The sequence below is a fragment of the Notothenia coriiceps genome, unplaced genomic scaffold (genome assembly GCF_000735185.1).
Source record: "Notothenia coriiceps isolate Sejong01 unplaced genomic scaffold, NC01 NC01_scaffold00037244, whole genome shotgun sequence".
In the NCBI taxonomy this organism is placed as follows: Eukaryota; Metazoa; Chordata; class Actinopteri; order Perciformes; family Nototheniidae; genus Notothenia; species Notothenia coriiceps.
The window spans coordinates 9503405-9521073 of record NW_011369945.1 but is presented as its reverse complement, the minus strand read 5'-3'; the positions used below and the strand labels follow the sequence as shown (position 1 = coordinate 9521073).

Here is a 17669-nt window from a genome sequence, read left to right as displayed (position 1 = left end):
TCAACGGAAGGAGCAGGATATGTAACCATGTCATGTATAGTAATACTGTACCATAATGGTAAACCTTACAAGTGACATTTAATATTTTCCAATTGATGACGATTGATCAAAATATATGGACATAACACAGCAAACCCAATTTCTGAGTGACATGAAGTAAAAACAAAATCCAAACCAAGATGATAGCCCAGGTGCCTTTTATTTGGGACTACGAACAAAAAAAGCAAACAGTGCCATCCATACATTTTACTTTCACATATTTGTTAATGTGTGGTCATTTCTACAAAATGACCCAAACTGTTGAGCTTTAAATAAACAAGTAGAAAAGGGTTTTGTGAATCTATGTGGGGGCGTTCAGGGTCTAAGGGGCATCAGCTGCACTCAGATTCAGTCATCCTCATCGAAGTCCTTCCTGCCACCCTGGGGGGGTTTGGGTCCCCCTGCTGGTTTGGCCATGATGATCTGGAAGAAGAAAAGAAGGTTTTAGTCAGTCTCTACCAGCTGGAATCTAGAGCACAGATCCACGCAGCAGGATGAAGGCTCTGGAGCAGGCAGGTTCACAGATAGTTCAACTAAAACATTCATGTTAAACAGAAGTGAGCATTGGAAGAAACACCGATATAAATATCAAAATTATTTGCTTGGATTTATATGCTTAAATAACAATGCAGGTTATATTTTCAGTGAAAAAGCAGATTTAAATCCTTAAAGGATACCCAGGAGGACCACCTATAGTGGTGAAATATTGACCATCTCAGTTTTTCTAAGAAACAAAATGTGCCAACATGGGATAATGTTTTTCAAACGAAAGGTGAAACACAAATTAAAGATCAAATCTCCGTTCAGTTATTAATCAAAGAATGAAGGAGTCTGTACTGGGGCAGAAAACCATGATCATCATAGCCTGGGATTTTCTTGAATTTAAAATATTCTTAGTTTGTTATTGAAAAAGTGGGCTTGACCTTCTGGCTTCAGGTTTGTTTACTGATAAAGTAGTGATTAAAAAATGCCCACCAGGCAACAAAGCCACTTTACCATCTTGAGCCCTTCATCTCTTACCTGTTACCTTTTTATTAAATGACATTAAGTTACATGCAACATTTTGAAATTCACTTCCACTGCAATGTACATATGTAATGAGTGCATGCAGCATGCCATCACACCATACCGTTTAGTGCAAGTGATTTAGTTCGCTGTCAGTGATACACTTTATATTAAAAACACCCTTGAGGTGTCTGAATGCTGCAGCTCAACATTTCCTTGCAAGTAGTTCTGTATCGAACCCGGTGTTAGTAGTGACAGGCACAAAAACCAACAATTCAAACTTCAGTTTCCTGTGAGCGAGTGAGTTAGAGAAATAAAAATCACACACGCAATCCAGGACCTACTGACGGAGGTTGTGTGTTCGCCCTCTAATGGTGAGTTTCAAAATTATCAGGTGCTTCGTCCCACTCGTCCTTGTCCCAATGGCCTCTCTGTTTTGGAGTTTTGGGTCCACCTGCAGGCTTAGCCATGATGATCTGCATCGCACATATCAACTAACATCAACTACCTGGTGGAGACTCATCATTCACAAAGGCTTGCACAGTAACACTTCATCTGCTGAGTTTAAGAAAATGCTTAGCTTTACGTCTAACTGTAAACAAATAAAACTGAATAGAAACAAGTGAAGGGACAAAAGTCATCTGCCATGTGAGTATGTACACCGGATAAAACAATGTCAAGTCTGGAGTCTTCGTAAAGAAACATAAATTGCAGCACCGCACTCCAGTTGTTGTGTTGCACCTGTTTCTGCTCCGAAACAAGAAGGCTTAGTTTAACTACTCAAAACATAGTTTAAAACATGGTGAAATAAAACCCTATAAGTATTAAGATATAGTGAATACATTTGTAAATATGGATGAAGCAGAATGTGATGAAGTTGAAGATAAATTATTCCAGGTTTTTTTTTTTTATCATCCGCAAGTATTTGTACACACCTGGTCCACTCTCAGTACTGTGATGGCAGCGTTGGTAGCCAGTTTGACGCCCCAGTGTTTGACCAGGTAAGGCTCCAGGATACCAGCCTCAAGCATGTCCTTCACAGCGGGGCCTTCTCCCTGAACACAACATCACATCCACATCATCAATACCATGACGGTTCAATAAATCCCCAACAATGTATGAATCACCAGACTCAGACACTTTCATCCCACAGGCCATCAGAATGTTAAACACCTGAACTTTTGAAAGAACATGCATAACATCTGTTTGCAACTCACTTATATCAATATCCAATTACTGTATAGAGACTATTCTGCACAGTTTCTATCATATCATTTTATTTACTTGCACTATTTTATCCGTTTTATTGTGTTGCACTGTTGGAGGAGCCTGTGACCTAAGATGTTCATTGTCATAACTATACTAGCTACACACACATGACAATAAAAGCCTTGAATCATCATCTGTCAATAGAACAAGTGAACATTTGCTTGGTTAGATTTCTTGAAATAAGAAGGGATATTTAGTTAAATCAGATCTTGTAATTAGCTGGGAGAACTCATTTTGAACTATATTTGACCAGAATAAGGAAATGTTGTGTTACAAAATAAGCCGCAAATGCTCAAAAGTTTTCTGATGAATATGTAAAAAAAAAAGAAAAAAAAAAGAAAAAAAAAAGATGTGTTTCATCTGAGATCCAACTCAAAATAAGATTAGAGCTTTTGTAGTGTAGGGCGGCTTTTTTAACATGTTTAATGCTTAAACATGGCAAAATAAACAAAGACTTGGATGATGAGCAGGTCAATTCTTCATTTTCAATATTTGTTCTGAACAATGTACAGACACACACCTCAATGTCAAAGCCGACGTTTTTGTTCCCCTCGTGATGTGCGGAGTACAGTTTAGAGAGGAGCTCGCTCCCCTTCACTCCAGAGTTCTCAGCCAGCGACCGCGGCACAGCCTCGAACGCTTCAGCGAACTTCTTGATGGCGTACTGCTCCAGACCCGGGCAGGACTACAGGAGAGAAGAAAAGGTCATGGGTCTGCAATTCATCAGCAAGTCAGGCAGTAAAGAGAAAACGAGGCATCGATCTGAACGTGGTGCACTTCCATTTATGGACTTGAATGTTTGTACCTCTCCATATTCAGTGATCCGTTTGGCGAGCTCGATCTCAGTGGCTCCAGCTCCAGGGATCAGACGCTTGTCCTAGAAACGGGGAAAGACAGAAACTTTAGCAGCTGTGCCGGCCACAGAGTAAATGGAAATACATGCAGAGTTAACCTTACTCTGAGGCATAACAGAAGTCGATAGAAATCCATTTGACTGCTGGAATATTCTTAAATGTTTAAAGTCCTTTAAATACATTTTGAAGAGATCCTTGTTAATGCGTCACGCTTGTATCTTTCTTGGCCAATAAAAAAGATATTCCTTCATTTGTATTTTCTTATTACTCACATTGCAACATTTATACATAGCTTTCACTTACCCTGATCAGAACCTTGAAGGTGTTGACTCCATCATCGACAGCCCTCTCAATGTCGTCCATCAGGTTGTCGGTGGAGCCTCTGATCACCACCGTTGAGATGATACCATCCTCTTTCTCTGTTCGACACAATCAAGAACAAACACAATGAGCCTTCAACTCATAGGGAGAAAAGAACAGATTTAAAATAAAGACTCCTAAAAAAAAGGCGTACCGTGTTTGAAGACCACCACCTGAGTGTCCCCCACCTCTGACAGGTAAACGCTGTCACAGTGACCCATCTCATCTGGAGTTGGCGCCGTCTAACAGAGCAGAACAGAAGCGTTATGGAGATATCATTGACTTGTGATGGTTTCTGTCTGAAGGAAACCTGATGGCACTCACCATCCTGGGCAGTGCTACAGCTCCCACTGTCTTGCACAACCTCCTGAGGTCCCACTTGGAGTTCAGCCTGGTCGGGGAAGAAGGGGGAGTTATGACTCGGCAGTGCATCGTGATAAAAGTATAGTCATATTATCCAATCTCCATTATATTTCAGTTATTTGGACGTTTCTCTTCTGGTTCTTACCTGACCACCATGAGGTCGTACTTGTTGGCGTAGTGAAGCGCCATGTCAGCCACTTTTCCCCCGGTTACCACCACGTTGGCACCAGCTTCCTTGATGGCCTTCACCTGAGCCTCCATCATTTCCTCCTCTCCCTTACTGAACTCCATGAGCTCCTTTGCATTATTGATAAGCACTGTGCCCTGAGAGACAAACAAAGACCATTGTTGGCACACGAGAACAGACCACCTTTAGAGCCCATTTGTTCCACAGCAGTCGCTTTCACTTTTCAGGGTAGGAAGAGCCCAACTGTTACTAGGATCGTTTATAACACTGTGCACAATATCATGACTCTGAAACTGAAGCTGCCAAATGATGTTTGGCCATTATATTATTTATATTTAAGCTTCTCTCGCTTTGATATGCCAAAAATACATTTAGATATTAAATACCAGATCAAGTGGAGACCACATCCATAAAACTAGTCAAGCTGACCCTACAGCCCGTGCAGACTGGAGTCCAATGTATTAGTTTTCCCACTACATTGACAACAGGTCTTTGAAGATCTGGAAAGATTCACCAAAAACCAAACGAGCAAAAAAACAACAATGTTAAGATCAATTAGTTATTTATGTTTGAAATGAAGATGAATGTGTTCTTGTATTAATATTAGGGCCAGGACTCGATTAAAAAAAATGAATCTAATTAATTAATTAATCTTAATTAACGCGTTAAAGTCCCGGCCCTAATTAATATCACTCTATAAGCATAATACGTTACATAGTTTGTTAATTTTGGCTGTCTTTTCAAACTAAAATGGTCCTGACGTCCTCTACAGTGGACAGACTGTAACATTTAAAAATGTAATAAAATGTAAAAAAAAGTCTAAATTGAAAGATGTTTTTTTAACCCTAAATAGGTAGGGGATAAAATAAAAATAAGTATTGGAGAAAAAAAAATGTCCCTCGGATCCCAGGAGGATATAGTCAATTATTTATTTTAAATAGCTAATATTTCAATAGAAACCCTGCATATGTTGGAGAGATTCAGATTAGTTTAAAAGCATCAAAGAGATACTGGAGTCTTCCTCACCTTGGTCTCTGTCACCATGCAGTCGAAGGGGCAGGAGTAGACGGCGAGCTTGGCGTCTTTAACTGATGTTATATCTCCCTCCGCTTCCTTCTTGAAAACCATGCCATGTAGCACGGTGGACGATGTCACTCCACAGCCCTGAAAACACCACAGACATTGATTTAGAGCCAAAAAAACAACACAGCAAAAAAACAACAAATACTTTTAAAAGGATAATGCTGCTTACCAAAATCTTGCATACTCTGACACCATCAACATTGAAATTGCCGGACTCTGGGAAGATGGACACTGAAAGACAACCCAGTAAGGAAAAGAAAGTTAAAATACAGAATGAATACTTACATTGACCTGTTAAGCCCCGAGCCTGTTTTTCAGGTCTCAGGCTCAAAAATGACATTCCCAGAACAAATGACCATATCTTCACTTCTAAAAAGGGGTAAATTAATAATCTTTTTCCTCAAAGCAATGATAAACCTGTGAGTTGGATGTAGAAAGGTCAGAATCAATATAGATGTTTTTATTTTAAAGAAAAATTCAGATTGAACATAGTAAAAAAAAAAAAGTAAATTATAGTGTCCGTCCAAAAAGAAAAAAATACTTATATTGAAAACCACCCTTGAATGATGGGATAGTAGACTAAAAGCTTTAGGAATCCAAACTATAACATAATAAGTACCCTGTATCAAGATTGATGCAAAACAAGTGAAATTTGACATTTTTAGAGAGATTTAAAAAAAAAAAAACACTTCTGGGGTCATTTGGTTGCATTTTCCATATCTCTGACCCCCCTCGGTCGATTTTGATGATTGACATCTCTTTTTAACCGTTAGAGCCAATAGAATCGAGGGGAAGTTCCTAAAATCCATCTAAACGTTACCCATTGGTGAATGAGTGCTGCGCAGCCAGAATGCCCCGTAACCGGAAGCTGCGATGCACTCTGGTAGCTATCATAGCAGCTATATATGAAATCTCCATTTTTGACATAAAAATGGAATGATGGATTATCAGTAATCATTTAAAAGTGACAAAGACAGATTGGATTAACCTTCAGCAGCGTTTTTATCGTTTTAATGCCATTGAACACAACTTTTGATCAGAAAACAGCTAAGGTGAGACAATGTCCCGTGAATGCTCCGTATTGTGATGTCTGTGTTTTCTTCCCCCGGTCGCGAGTTCTGATCGCTCAGTGATGATAGCAATACCTATAGAATCTGTGGAATCTCAGCTTTTATCAGATATCTTGTTTGTGCATCTTTCTGTTTGTGCAGTTACGATAAGTAATAAGGGTATTTTTACTTTGAGTTCTGTGCTACGTGCGTTAGCATATTTTCTCTCAGGGCTCATTTAGAGGCTTCTTGTGAGACTTGTGCTTTGTTTCGGTAAAAATTGTTCATATCTTCAGTTAGCTGAGTTTATAACCGTTTTGTGAGTATGACACATTAATAGGTTTTTAAAGATATTAAGAAGCCCTGAGATACAGTTTTGTGAAAAAACTAACCGCCGGACCCGGATTAGGGTCCTCGGTAAGTATTAATAAATATCTTTGAGGAGTTCTGTATTGATGACTCACCACAGGCCTGGGCGATGAGGTTGGCGAGGAAGTCTTCATTACCGTACTGTTTGCTCATGACTGCTGTGCGGATAAGAGCCGTTGCCTCCTTAATATCATGGAGGTTCTCGGCGTTGGAACATACGCAGTCGGCCATGATGGCCAGAGTCTTTTTACACGCCATCTGATAGCCGTCAATCACCTGTTTCACAGAGGGAAGAAGACACTGAGCAAAAAGCAGCAAACCATTTCTTTAGGATCCAGAAAGAAAGTGTCTTTACCATTAACCTTAAACAAATCAGCATGATATTTATTTATGTATTGCAGTTTCTAAAAGTGGTGCCTTAAAATGTTTTAATTTCTCAGTCCAAAACCCAATATTTTTTTGTTAAATATGATGTAAGCAAAACATATAACAAAATATTGGAGAAGTTGGAAGCAGAACTTTCTGATTGCATGCAAAACTACTTAAATGACCAGAATTGATGATCAAATACTTAGATAGTTTTCCTGCAATATTTTTTTTGTATACCTCTGACACTGACAGGCCCATTCTGAGCAGCTCTTCAGCCAGCTCAAGCAGAGCTCCTGCAAACACCAGGACAAAGTTTGTACCATCTCCAACCTCCTGCTCCTGCATGTGGGATGCCATCACAACCATTTTAGCGGCTGGATGCTGAACCTATTAAAAAGAAAAAGTACAAGAATTAGATTTGGTGATTAATGGGGCAAACACACAAAGTAAAAAAAGCTCATATAGAATAATTGTTCACGCTATGGTTAAAACTGTTATTAAAAAAGGCTCAAATGTAATACTAAAGTAAACAAATACTGTTACTACAAAAGGAGTATTATTAATATATGTAAACAGTTACATTTCCTCATTTATCATTCCTGTATTTGTTGCATATGTTAGGCATCGTTACCTCAAGCTCTCTGAGGATCGTTGCGGCGTCGTTGGTGACAAACAGCTTCTCCAAGTGGTTGATGACCATTTTGTTCATACCTAAAAATCAGAATCAAGTTTATTGTCAGGTACGTTTACACACACAAGGAATTTCATTTGGTGTATGGTGGTGCAGACATTAACAATCTCAGAATATAAATTGCAAGAGTAGGTACAAAATATAATGATTATAAACTGCATGAACATGGCTCACAGCAAAAAGGCAACAATTTCATAGGTCGGCTGTCGCCGCTTTAGTTTATTTCTAAGTTTGAACTTAGATTTTAAACATATTTTCTCTTGGGTGTGAGCTTACCGTTTGGCCCATAGGCGGTGCGTGTGGTCTGAGAGAGCTCCTTGCAGGCTCTGATGTTGCGGTACACAGCCTCCTCAAGCCCGGAGTAGTGCTGCGTTGGAGAACAAAGTAACTCAATTATGGTGATTTATAGAAGCAGGTGCATTGCATTTATTACATGTATTGTAATAAGCTAGTTAAACGGTATGGTCGGTTTTAGGAGTTTTTTTTTTAGAGGAAGTTCTTGAACAGGGAATATATGAAAAGTAGCATTTTGGCTAACTATAGCATCTTTTATGCCATGTCATGAATTGGTCGTTTTTTTAATGTAAATTATCTCAAATAATCGCAACGTATGATGTCTGAGAAATAATACTTGTTTTGCATTTTCAATTAAAACGTATGGAAAACAATGCGTGTGAGAGTAACGGGACGACTCTATCAGAATTATTTTAATAGGGAATAAACAGCATCAAGAACTTGGACAACATGAAAAACAGATGTGAAATGTGGTTAGTATGTTTAATTTCGTTATCAAAATAAATAATATAAAGCGAACTCGACAGTAAAACATCAGCATCTCTGAGACAGGCGATGTGACGATGTAAGAGAGCTAGCTAACGGCTAAATGGGTGTGACTGCTCTTCAATAGTCAATTATAATTGCAGCAACAGTGCAGACATATACATCATGTTTAATAGCTAAAAGGGAGAGTACAAAAAAGACACAGCCTTTATAGTTCGTCGCAGCCCAGGGTGCAGTAGCTCTACGCGGCCTGGCATCCTTCTAGAAGTCTCCCCACATGACTGTGAATGGGCATGCTAACACTAGCTAGGCTATATAGCATGCTAGTTCAAACCCGCACTCTAAGATACCAAACTCCTCCAACAAAATCCTTTAAACTCACCTTGGCGCCATCCTTTAACATTTGGGCAAAGCCCGGAGCTTTGGGGACGTGGAGAGCCATTTTGTGATGTTTATCAGCCCCGGTATCTTGAAGAAGTTAGCCGCGGCGTGGGTTCAGCTCCTGATACAAAGCCGGAGAGACAGAGGAGGAGCGACTGCAGCGAGGCGTGGGCTGCAGACGGGGAGCAGCGAGAGACAAACTGAACGATGCGCGTTTCACCTGCAGCGACCACAACACACCACACAGTGGAGCTGTTGCCTTTATACAAGTAGTTGCATTGCTAAATCTAAAGCAAGCCCTCAGAAATCTCATAATTTATCTTCTTAATTTTCAACATAGGCGTCGCTAAAACGGCGTGTGCAATCTGGAGGACTGTTTACACTGTTGGGTGTATTTCTGGTAACCCAAGTGGCACAATTTGGACCGGCGACACGTTTAATATGAGTTATAATTGAATAGAAAATGGAATGGAAAGTGGCTTTTAGCTATAGTCTGGCCTATATAGCATCTCTTCTCTTTTTGAGAATAATGTATTTTTATGCATGGTCCATAAAGTTATATAATAATAATAATAAAAAAACTATTTTCTATGCTTATATTGATGAAACTGATGGCACTATTTCTGTTGCTGTAGTACTGTATATTGGTCCTTTGGAACATTATATCTATCTATCTATAAATTGTTCAATATAATCAAACGTTGTGTTCTAACCGTTAACAAATTAAATTGACTTATTGCTATTAATTGATTGTAAGAAGAGGAAATTCAATATTTACTCTGCTGGGTCATGTTTCTTTTACTGAAAGAATCTTTTTTTTAATACAGGGTTTCTGTGAAATATGCTTAATTTTACTTAGGGAACATTTAGCTAACTGAATCTAGAATACAATTAAAAACCAGTTTATACCATCCCACCCAATTTCAAAATATATATTGGATTCATATTTGTATGATTGTGTAAAATATTACAATGGCATAACAAATAGTATCCTAGTGTCATGCTGCAATGCACTTAAAATAACATACAATCCTATCAAATTGTGAGTTTGATTTTAAAAGGATGTTTAATCAAAACCTTTGACATAAACACTGATTATGACTGACAAGAACAACACTCGCACCACACTTTCATTTAAGACAATTAGGGTGCTATAGTTTACAGGCTTTATTGTGTGTTGTTTTCTTCACATTTTGGCACGTCATCTCCTTTTCATCACTGCAGAGAAGGGTACCGATATACAGAAATTGGCAGAGGAAAAAATGTTTCTTCCTTTGAAATGTTATTTTGAAAGTCACAACACTAATAAGCTGCTGGATATGGCTTTATAACATCATTATCGCTGACATCAAGTAATGAGTCATTACACCTTCCCCCATTACATTATCAAATGATTTATGTGTACAGAAACATCCACGGGCCAAGTGCCTTCCTCTGCCTCAGGGAAAGATATGAAAAAGAAAAAAAATCCACTCAAATATAAAAAGGTTTCCTTTCATAGAAAATACACTTTACAATTTATCATAATCAAACATCATTTAAAAAAGGAATAATACATGTTAGTAACATTATTGCATACATATAAAGTAAAGGAAGGTTCATCTCCCCGTCGTCTCTGAATTTAGTGTTAATCCTGCAGTTATCATTTTGGTCTTGTGCAGTGTTTAATTTAAAGTATATTTTAGAAAGTGGAAAAACGTTTCTATGCAGAAAGTGAGAATCCAAAACAAAAATATTAGTATCATACAAATGTAACTAAAGACATTTGGTTGTAGCAGCTAAACAGGTACATACACAACAATATAAAAATCCCTTTGGTAGCTACAATGAGGGTTTTTCACCCAGGCTAACCTAAGATATGTAAACATACAAGAATGACTTGAATGCTGCAAACTACACACATCACAGATATAAAAAAGCTGCCGTGTAACAGTCTCCCAGTATAGTGACAACACTAAAAGTAAATCTAACAGTGATACATCAATAAGGATAAATGTCTAGAAAAGGGTCCGTGTATCACATACAGACATGCATGTTGTTCAGTTGGGTTTGCAGATAGTGTTCACAGCTGTGTTAGCCCAACCTCCCACTGCGGTAGAGAGGTTAGAGGCTCGACGTGTGAGGTTTGAGCGACTGAGTTTACCGCTGGGGTCCAACTTTCTCATCACCGCTCCTCCAGAACATTCCTTTGTGCTGGTCCTGCAGAGAGAAAGAGAGGACACAAATAACTACAGAGCATAAACACTGGAGAGGTGAGGGACGAAAGTGTCCACAGACTTTAAGCCGCTGCACTAATCCAATACGTTATGGAAAATATAACTTAATAATCATTGCACTTTAAATGCTTCTTAAAAAACGTTTTTTAAATGTATTTGAAACTTTTTGGTTACTCTGAATATAAAAAGACGCTGCACTAGGTCAGAAACCAGAGACTGTGAGGTCCACCGCAGACGGACAACTTTTGGACAAAGTGTCCTCTCCATTAAAGGCAGCTCTTTTTGGAATAGCCTCCCAACTGAGATACGGGATTGTCCCACTCAATAGCTTTAAAAGGTCAACTCAAAGAATGGTTGAGAAACAAACAGACGTGCACTCACCGCTAAATGCACTTTAACACAGGGGTATCTCCTCTCGCACTTTATGTAGCACTTTTATCTTATCTTGCACTTTACATACCATAGCTGCTACATTGTACTGCCATGTGGTAAATGCTTGTATGCTGCTCATGCTCTTCCTGCATATCATGTATTTATTTTTGCTATTTATATAAATGTCATGTTCTTAATTATATGTTGTATGTGACGGGACTACGGATGGACATTAGCTAAAATCTAAAAAATCTGGCTCATTTACATTTGTAAGCATTATTTTGTTTTAAAGTGTTCATCAATGTGGACTGTCCCGGTTCAAATAAACGATTCAATGGAAATGGAAAAGGACTATGAGCTTCTTTTTTTATGAAATGGGGCTATATTATTATTCTATTTCAAAAGGAGAAAATGAAACCGGTATTTATATAGTGCACATAGGAATTATATTTTCTAAAGCAGCAATTGAAAGGTAATATTTATGTTTAGGTTAAGTCCATTGACTTGATGGTTTAGGTCCCTTGACAAAGATGTCAGAGCTGAGCTGATAAGGCAACAGAGTACGAGTGGATATGTAAAGGAGGAAGGAAGAAGGAAGTTTGAGTCTGACAGAGAAGAAGAGACTTGGTCAATGCCAGTTATAAATAAGTCACACAAGATCAACTTTTGATTGCAACAGGTCCGAGTCTTTCAAAATGTCACACATACGAGTAATCCATGCATCGAAATAGACACCATGCTGTCTCTGCCATGCGCTTTTATCAAAGTAAATAAAAATCGGAGCACGTTTCCGCAGCTCAGCTGGTTTTTAGTAGCATAGTATTCTGGCATTTGGATTTACCTTCTTCCCTACTCCACCACTAAGGAGTAGTCGAACTGCCTGTTGTAAGAGGAAAACAAACTTGCATTTAAACTTCAAAATGAGCCTTTTATACAGTGAGGAGAGCTGCTGGATGCATGTCACGCAAACTGAAAACAGACAAGATCACAGCCCACCGTTTTACATTTTGAATGTCAACACAGGAAGTGATGTAACTGCACTCCAAGTTCTCTCAAGCACATTTTTGTCATTTACTGTGGCTCCAATACACACACCCATACTCTCCCCCTGCTGTCGCCCCGAACTCCCCCCTCATCCAAAATACCAAGAACACAGCAGCCCCAGTTTCAAATATGACCGGGAAGAATGTGAGTCGGGGGAGGGAAGGAAGGGGGAACCACAATCTGTGCTGAGACTCTTAGGGAGGGAGAAGAGGGCGATTGTGCGCCTCTGTGCAGAACATGTACAGCATGAGTAACAGAAAGTGGACTGATTTGGTCCTCAAACACACACTCCCATGCTTTCACCTACACATACAAAGATTTCATTGTAATCAACTATGTATTACTGACTACAAAAAACATTCTATAAAGACACTTGGAAATAACTTTACATACAAAAAAAATAAAGATATTAGAACTCAACAAACCCAGTGTTTAATATATAACAAAATAAAGATGTTTACCCTTTGTCTCTGCCAATGATGTTTTCAAAGGCCTTGGACAGATGTTTAAGCCTCCTGATCCCACTGGACACTGAATTCAGATCTTCATCAAACTTTCTGTTACAGCAGAGAAGCAAACATTCAGAAATGAAACGAGCAAACAAATGCTGAAGCACTTGATCAGAATAACAGACTTACATTCTCTTGTTTTCTGTGTTGGGGGAGGCAAAGGGACTCCGTAGTGCAGCCATGCGGACCAGCTGCCTCCGGCCTCCACCTGTTCTCACCCCTCGGACGGCAGCCTCGGGGGTCCTTCTTCCTCTGGAGCCGGGGGTACGCCTGGGAGTGGCTGCTGCTCGGGGCGTCCGTCTCGGGGTTGCAGCTCTGCCAGGCGTACGTCTTGGGGTGCGAGGGTTTGATGCGCCAGCTTCCTCTGCATCACATGTACCCGGAGTGGCAACTAAACACTCCTCACGTGCACACTCTCTGCTCCTCTGCAGCTTCTGGGTAAGAGAGGAAAAGGAGAGGAGAGAGACGATGAGGGAGGGACTCATTGTCACATCATTTGCCTGATTAGAATTCAGTTACATCAGGGCTGCAAGATATGAGGGTGATATGCAATACATTTGAGTTGTTGCATTTCTTGATGATGACATTATAAACACATAAATTATAAAAGAGAATAGTTACATAATATAAAATGCATTTCATACTGATACTCTCGTCGCAAATATCAGCAAAAAAAAAAAGTGATGAAGATAAATAAAAACCACACCAGTCCATCTACCTGATATACTCCAGTGACGGAGTTGCGAGCACTGCGAGTAAGTTTGTGGACCTTGTTGGGCTTTGGCTGCTCCTTCTGGGCCTCCCAAGTTGGATTCTCTGGGAGAGAGTTGGTCTGGACGGAGCGAAGGGGGAGACGCTTACGCAAAGACATTCGCAGAGAGTTTAGTGAAGAGGAAGAGCGAAGCTTGCGGAAACGGTCGGGGGCTTCTTGGGGGCTCTGAGCGTCATCAGACTCATCGAGGACTGTGTGCGCCCGCCACACTCCCACCACAGCTTTACCCAATCCATCCATTATTGAAGATGCCATTTTAACTGAATAACCTGCAAAAGGGGAGTAGAGTGATAATATCATAAAAACATATTGTAAATAGCAGATTTAAGAACAAAGTGCTTTACACAGCAGTTAGAGACGTTACAAATGCAACTACTCCAGATCTGAGGCAAATGTCCGTTGCAGCAGGTTAGCAGTCTGCATCATCTTTGATTATAATGTGTCAATATTAAGTACGAATTACTCTTGTTTCAGCTACAAATGTGTCAGAATCAGGATTTTCCGCTTATGCCCTGAGATGTTATTATATGTTTGGTGTATGTAATTAAAAAGAGTGAGTTTTGGACTGATTGGTAAACTAAAGAAGCCTTTTGAAAACCTTACAGTTAGATCTTAGAAAATGTGATGAGGATTTTTTTTAAATAAAAATATAAACTAAAGATGACGTTTGAAAGATTATAAATTGTAGCTCTACTATTTTGTATTATAGAAGACACACGTACAGGTATGAAGACAGAGATAAACAGGTCTAACTCTTCACAGCATTCATCTAACGTTCATAAGTGCAAGATAGGGACTGCACAATTATCTGTAACTAACCAAAAATGTGAAACATGTGGATGAACAAAGGCCGAGAAATGACCCGTGACAACCTCTACAATCCAGTTAATAGTGTTAGTGAAAGTTTCGTGGCTTTTGTCTTTTCCGTTTAAAAAAAAGAAGCTTTGCAGAGCCTCGTTGCCCCGTTTCACTTTTAACTTAGCGATGTGGTTCAAACCAAAACACAACCAGAGGAGCAAATAACACTGATATAGCACGTATGCTTCAAATAGGATAAATAATAACGTTACAAATTCGCATTCTTAATAATGACACGTCTTCAAGTAGTAGCAGCATCTGTGAAAGGCTAGTGGTTTTCATTCACAAACAAAAAGGGTGTTTGCGAAAGCACCGTTAGCTGCTGAAACATATTAAGCTAACTGAAATAAAACCTCAGTTTACCCTTAATCAAATATATGCTAAATACCTCACGTTGAAACACTTTAAAACCGTGAACTTTGTTGCTAGCTCACCTGAAAGCAACAGTTTTGAGAATATTCCGCTTCAGCTGCCTGTTGTTTCTTTCTTCCACTGTTTGAATTTGGCGGTGGACCGCAGACCGCACCGAATAAACGTCACCACGCCCTGCACGCAAAGCACCCTGTATGACGTAATACGTTACGTCTCAACGTGCTCTGCTTGAAAGATTAAAAAAGCATCGTTTTCTTCCTCTAATTGATTAGTTTAGTTATTCAATAGTAATAATAATCATTATAATAATATTAGTTGAATTTACATCCAACTTTTTTCCGACTCTTATTGAGAGTTTTAAATGTCTTACCTCATTAACAATGAATCTAAACACATATCAATGTAATGCAGTTCAATATAACAGCACCTTTATGTCGTGCTATCAACATTTTAGTGAATTATATAATAATTAGTGGGATTGCAATATAGATTAACAGTTACAGTATACATTCCCATATCAGATACACGATCTGTCCTGGTCAAGGACGTGCACAGACATTTGGAGGGGCTATTGCTCTAAACTTGAAAAAGGGCCTCCCCCGATAAAAAACGCAAGACCTTTTGAAAATTGTAACTTGTTTTTAATGTAAAAGAAACCAAACGATTATTACATTAACTAAATTGAACAGTAATTCACATCTCATAACAAAATAAGCTAAGGCGACTACTTGCATTCGGTGACTTGATTTTAAAAATGAAAACCAGGGAAATTTTTTGTTTTGCGGTCCATATCTCATTAAAATATCTAATGTTAGTAACTATTAAAGACAAAATGGGGACAATTCTGTTCTAATGTAGTTTGACCATTGTAACTGCTGAGCAGACATACTGATAAAATAGGGCTTCTAACTAATTACCTTAAATAAACTCACTAATTAATTAAACCAGTTCAATACACATTATTCTTATTCTTATCATTCTTTATGAGCGCAGTAACGGTAAGGTATCTAATTACTTATTTATTTATCATTCCATAACTTAGTAACAGAAATGGTCAAATTGGCAGAAATCCTACAATGAAGCGGGACATTGAACTGTTCACCCATCAATAAAAGAGAGCGAGCGGCCCGGTTGAGGGAGTTTACAGATGAAAAGACACAGAAAGACAGAAGCACAATAACAACAAGTAGGCTATATTTAGGTGTTTTTTTGTAAATAAGAGGAAGTAAAGTCCCCGGGCCTGGTTTGTCCCTTATACCCTAACTGCCATGAGACAACTCAAAATCATTTTTGTCAGGAGCTCCAACAAGCCGTTTAGGACAGAGTGAATAAACATACTATACAGAGATGCTGTATGAGAAACCAATGTGATTTTGGAACATTGAACAATGTAAATCTATTCTAGTAGACCTCAACAATGGAATTATGATCCGTAGAAATGGCCATATCATGGGACCTATAAACACAAATCTCATTAAATTGGAAAGCAAAGGTTTGAACTAAAGTGACCAGCAGATGTCACTACATACCTGCATGTCAAACATTCAAACCACCAGAGCTAGAGGCCTTTGTCAGCCTGTTGTTTTAGTCTGTAGAACTTTAATGAACGCATTAACCAGCCTGAGTTTATACTTTTGTTTCCACTTCTAACATACATTTCTGGTAATTCTATATGCGATGGACCTGCATTCTTCGAAAACAGTTTAAGACAATTAGCAAATAAACATTTTCTTTTTGGCATGTAATTTGCACATATGAGACCTATTTCCAAAAGGTTGAACACATCTACCTCACATTATTAATAATGACTGACTTGTGGATACAATCAGGCTTACTGAAGAGCCTGACAGTATTCTTTACTGAAAAATCAACCTGCAGGCAAAACCAAGCAAAAAGATAAATCCATATCTTGCTTTTCTTCATTCTATATATTTGATAACCACATTTTATTGTGCACTGTGCAGCTCGTCAAACAGTGAGGCTGCAATATTTGATGTGAACCTTTTAAGTGTTTCTTTATTGGTAACAGCTAAAGATCTAGACCTTGAACCCCATGACATGGAAGTCCTTTGATCTCATTATAAGTAAATGTATAACATGATTTTAACAAGCTTTGATTGTTTTGTTGAGTTAGGAGTTCAAGTTTAGTGCAAATATTGAAACTAGAGACCAAGGTGGTGAGGAAACAAAAGCACTTTTATTTCAAAGATAATAACAAGAAACAGGCAATTGTACATCACTTCGAAAAGTAACACGATTAAGGACGATCTCAAGGTCATAATGCAAACGACATAATCAACAGATTATACAGTCAACAGCATCCTACATATCGTCCAATTTCGAAGGACGTTTTTGGAAATTGCTTGATATCATATTGCTGAAGATTGGTTCGGATTGCGAAGAGCCAATCAGCGTAGCTTAGCACAAAGATAGGAAGTAGCGATCGGCTTATCCCAAAGGTAAAACAATAAATGTAGCATCCCTAAAGCTCTCTATTTTATCTTAACTTTTTAATCCGTATAACACGTGTACATTTCATTTTGGCTTTATGGGGGGGATACCTTTAGACAGAACCAGGCTAGGATTAGTAGTTTGCATTTTATTTCAGTCTTGGTGTGAAGCTAAGTTAACAGACAGATTGCAGAATGCTGAGCAATATCCCCAATTGTTCAAAAACTCCTTACGTTTTTTTCTAATATTTTTAAGTTAGTGATCGCAGTCTTGCGC

At 38.7% G+C, this 17669-nt stretch overlaps 3 protein-coding genes across 6 annotated transcripts in view; 1 reads left to right on the top strand and 2 right to left on the bottom strand.

The window, feature by feature from the left end:
* LOC104965286 (phospholipid-transporting ATPase ID-like) overlaps positions 1-17669 on the top strand; it is a 718806-nt gene that overhangs the window by 549624 nt on the left and 151513 nt on the right. The gene's annotated exons all lie outside the window — the stretch shown is intronic.
* cct8 (chaperonin containing TCP1, subunit 8 (theta)) lies at positions 180-8982 on the bottom strand. 3 transcript variants are annotated; one of them, XM_010793517.1, is made up of 16 exons: positions 8801-8982; positions 7915-8005; positions 7579-7658; positions 7185-7334; positions 6674-6854; positions 5330-5391; positions 5104-5241; positions 4036-4214; positions 3852-3918; positions 3682-3769; positions 3471-3586; positions 3119-3190; positions 2834-2998; positions 1980-2099; positions 1389-1520; positions 180-462 (listed from the first exon to the last, which is right to left on the bottom strand). In XM_010793517.1, the coding sequence occupies exons 1-15, from the start codon at positions 8858-8860 to the stop codon at positions 1413-1415; spliced, it is 1677 nt and encodes a 558-aa protein (XP_010791819.1). In that variant the 5' UTR covers positions 8861-8982; the 3' UTR covers positions 180-462; positions 1389-1412.
* LOC104964673 (uncharacterized) lies at positions 9843-15089 on the bottom strand. 2 transcript variants are annotated; one of them, XM_010793521.1, is made up of 6 exons: positions 15005-15089; positions 13659-13981; positions 13070-13374; positions 12893-12988; positions 12229-12267; positions 10912-10998 (listed from the first exon to the last, which is right to left on the bottom strand). In XM_010793521.1, exons 2-5 carry the CDS (start codon positions 13965-13967, stop codon positions 12237-12239), a joined length of 741 nt encoding a protein of 246 aa, XP_010791823.1. In that variant the 5' UTR covers positions 13968-13981; positions 15005-15089; the 3' UTR covers positions 10912-10998; positions 12229-12236. The 2 variants fall into 2 exon arrangements, with proteins under 2 accessions (XP_010791822.1, XP_010791823.1); XM_010793520.1 differs by lacking the exon at positions 12229-12267 and having other exon boundaries at positions 9843-10998.

Coding starts and splice junctions, on each gene's coding strand:
- cct8 (XM_010793517.1), bottom strand. CDS start 8,860: ATGGCTCTCCACGTCCCCAAAGCTCCGGGCTTTGCCCAAATGTTAAAG. Junction 4,215..5,103: donor GCATGGTGACAGAGACCAAG/GTGAGGAAGACT, acceptor TTTGTCTCTCAG/GGCACAGTGCTTATCAATAA. Junction 3,770..3,851: donor CTGTAGCACTGCCCAGGATG/GTGAGTGCCATC, acceptor CTGCTCTGTTAG/ACGGCGCCAACTCCAGATGA.
- LOC104964673 (XM_010793520.1), bottom strand. CDS start 13,967: ATGGCATCTTCAATAATGGATGGATTGGGTAAAGCTGTGGTGGGAGTG. Junction 12,989..13,069: donor AACACAGAAAACAAGAGAAT/GTAAGTCTGTTA, acceptor CTGCTGTAACAG/AAAGTTTGATGAAGATCTGA. Junction 10,999..12,892: donor ATCATTGGCAGAGACAAAGG/GTAAACATCTTT, acceptor TTCTCTCTGCAG/GACCAGCACAAAGGAATGTT.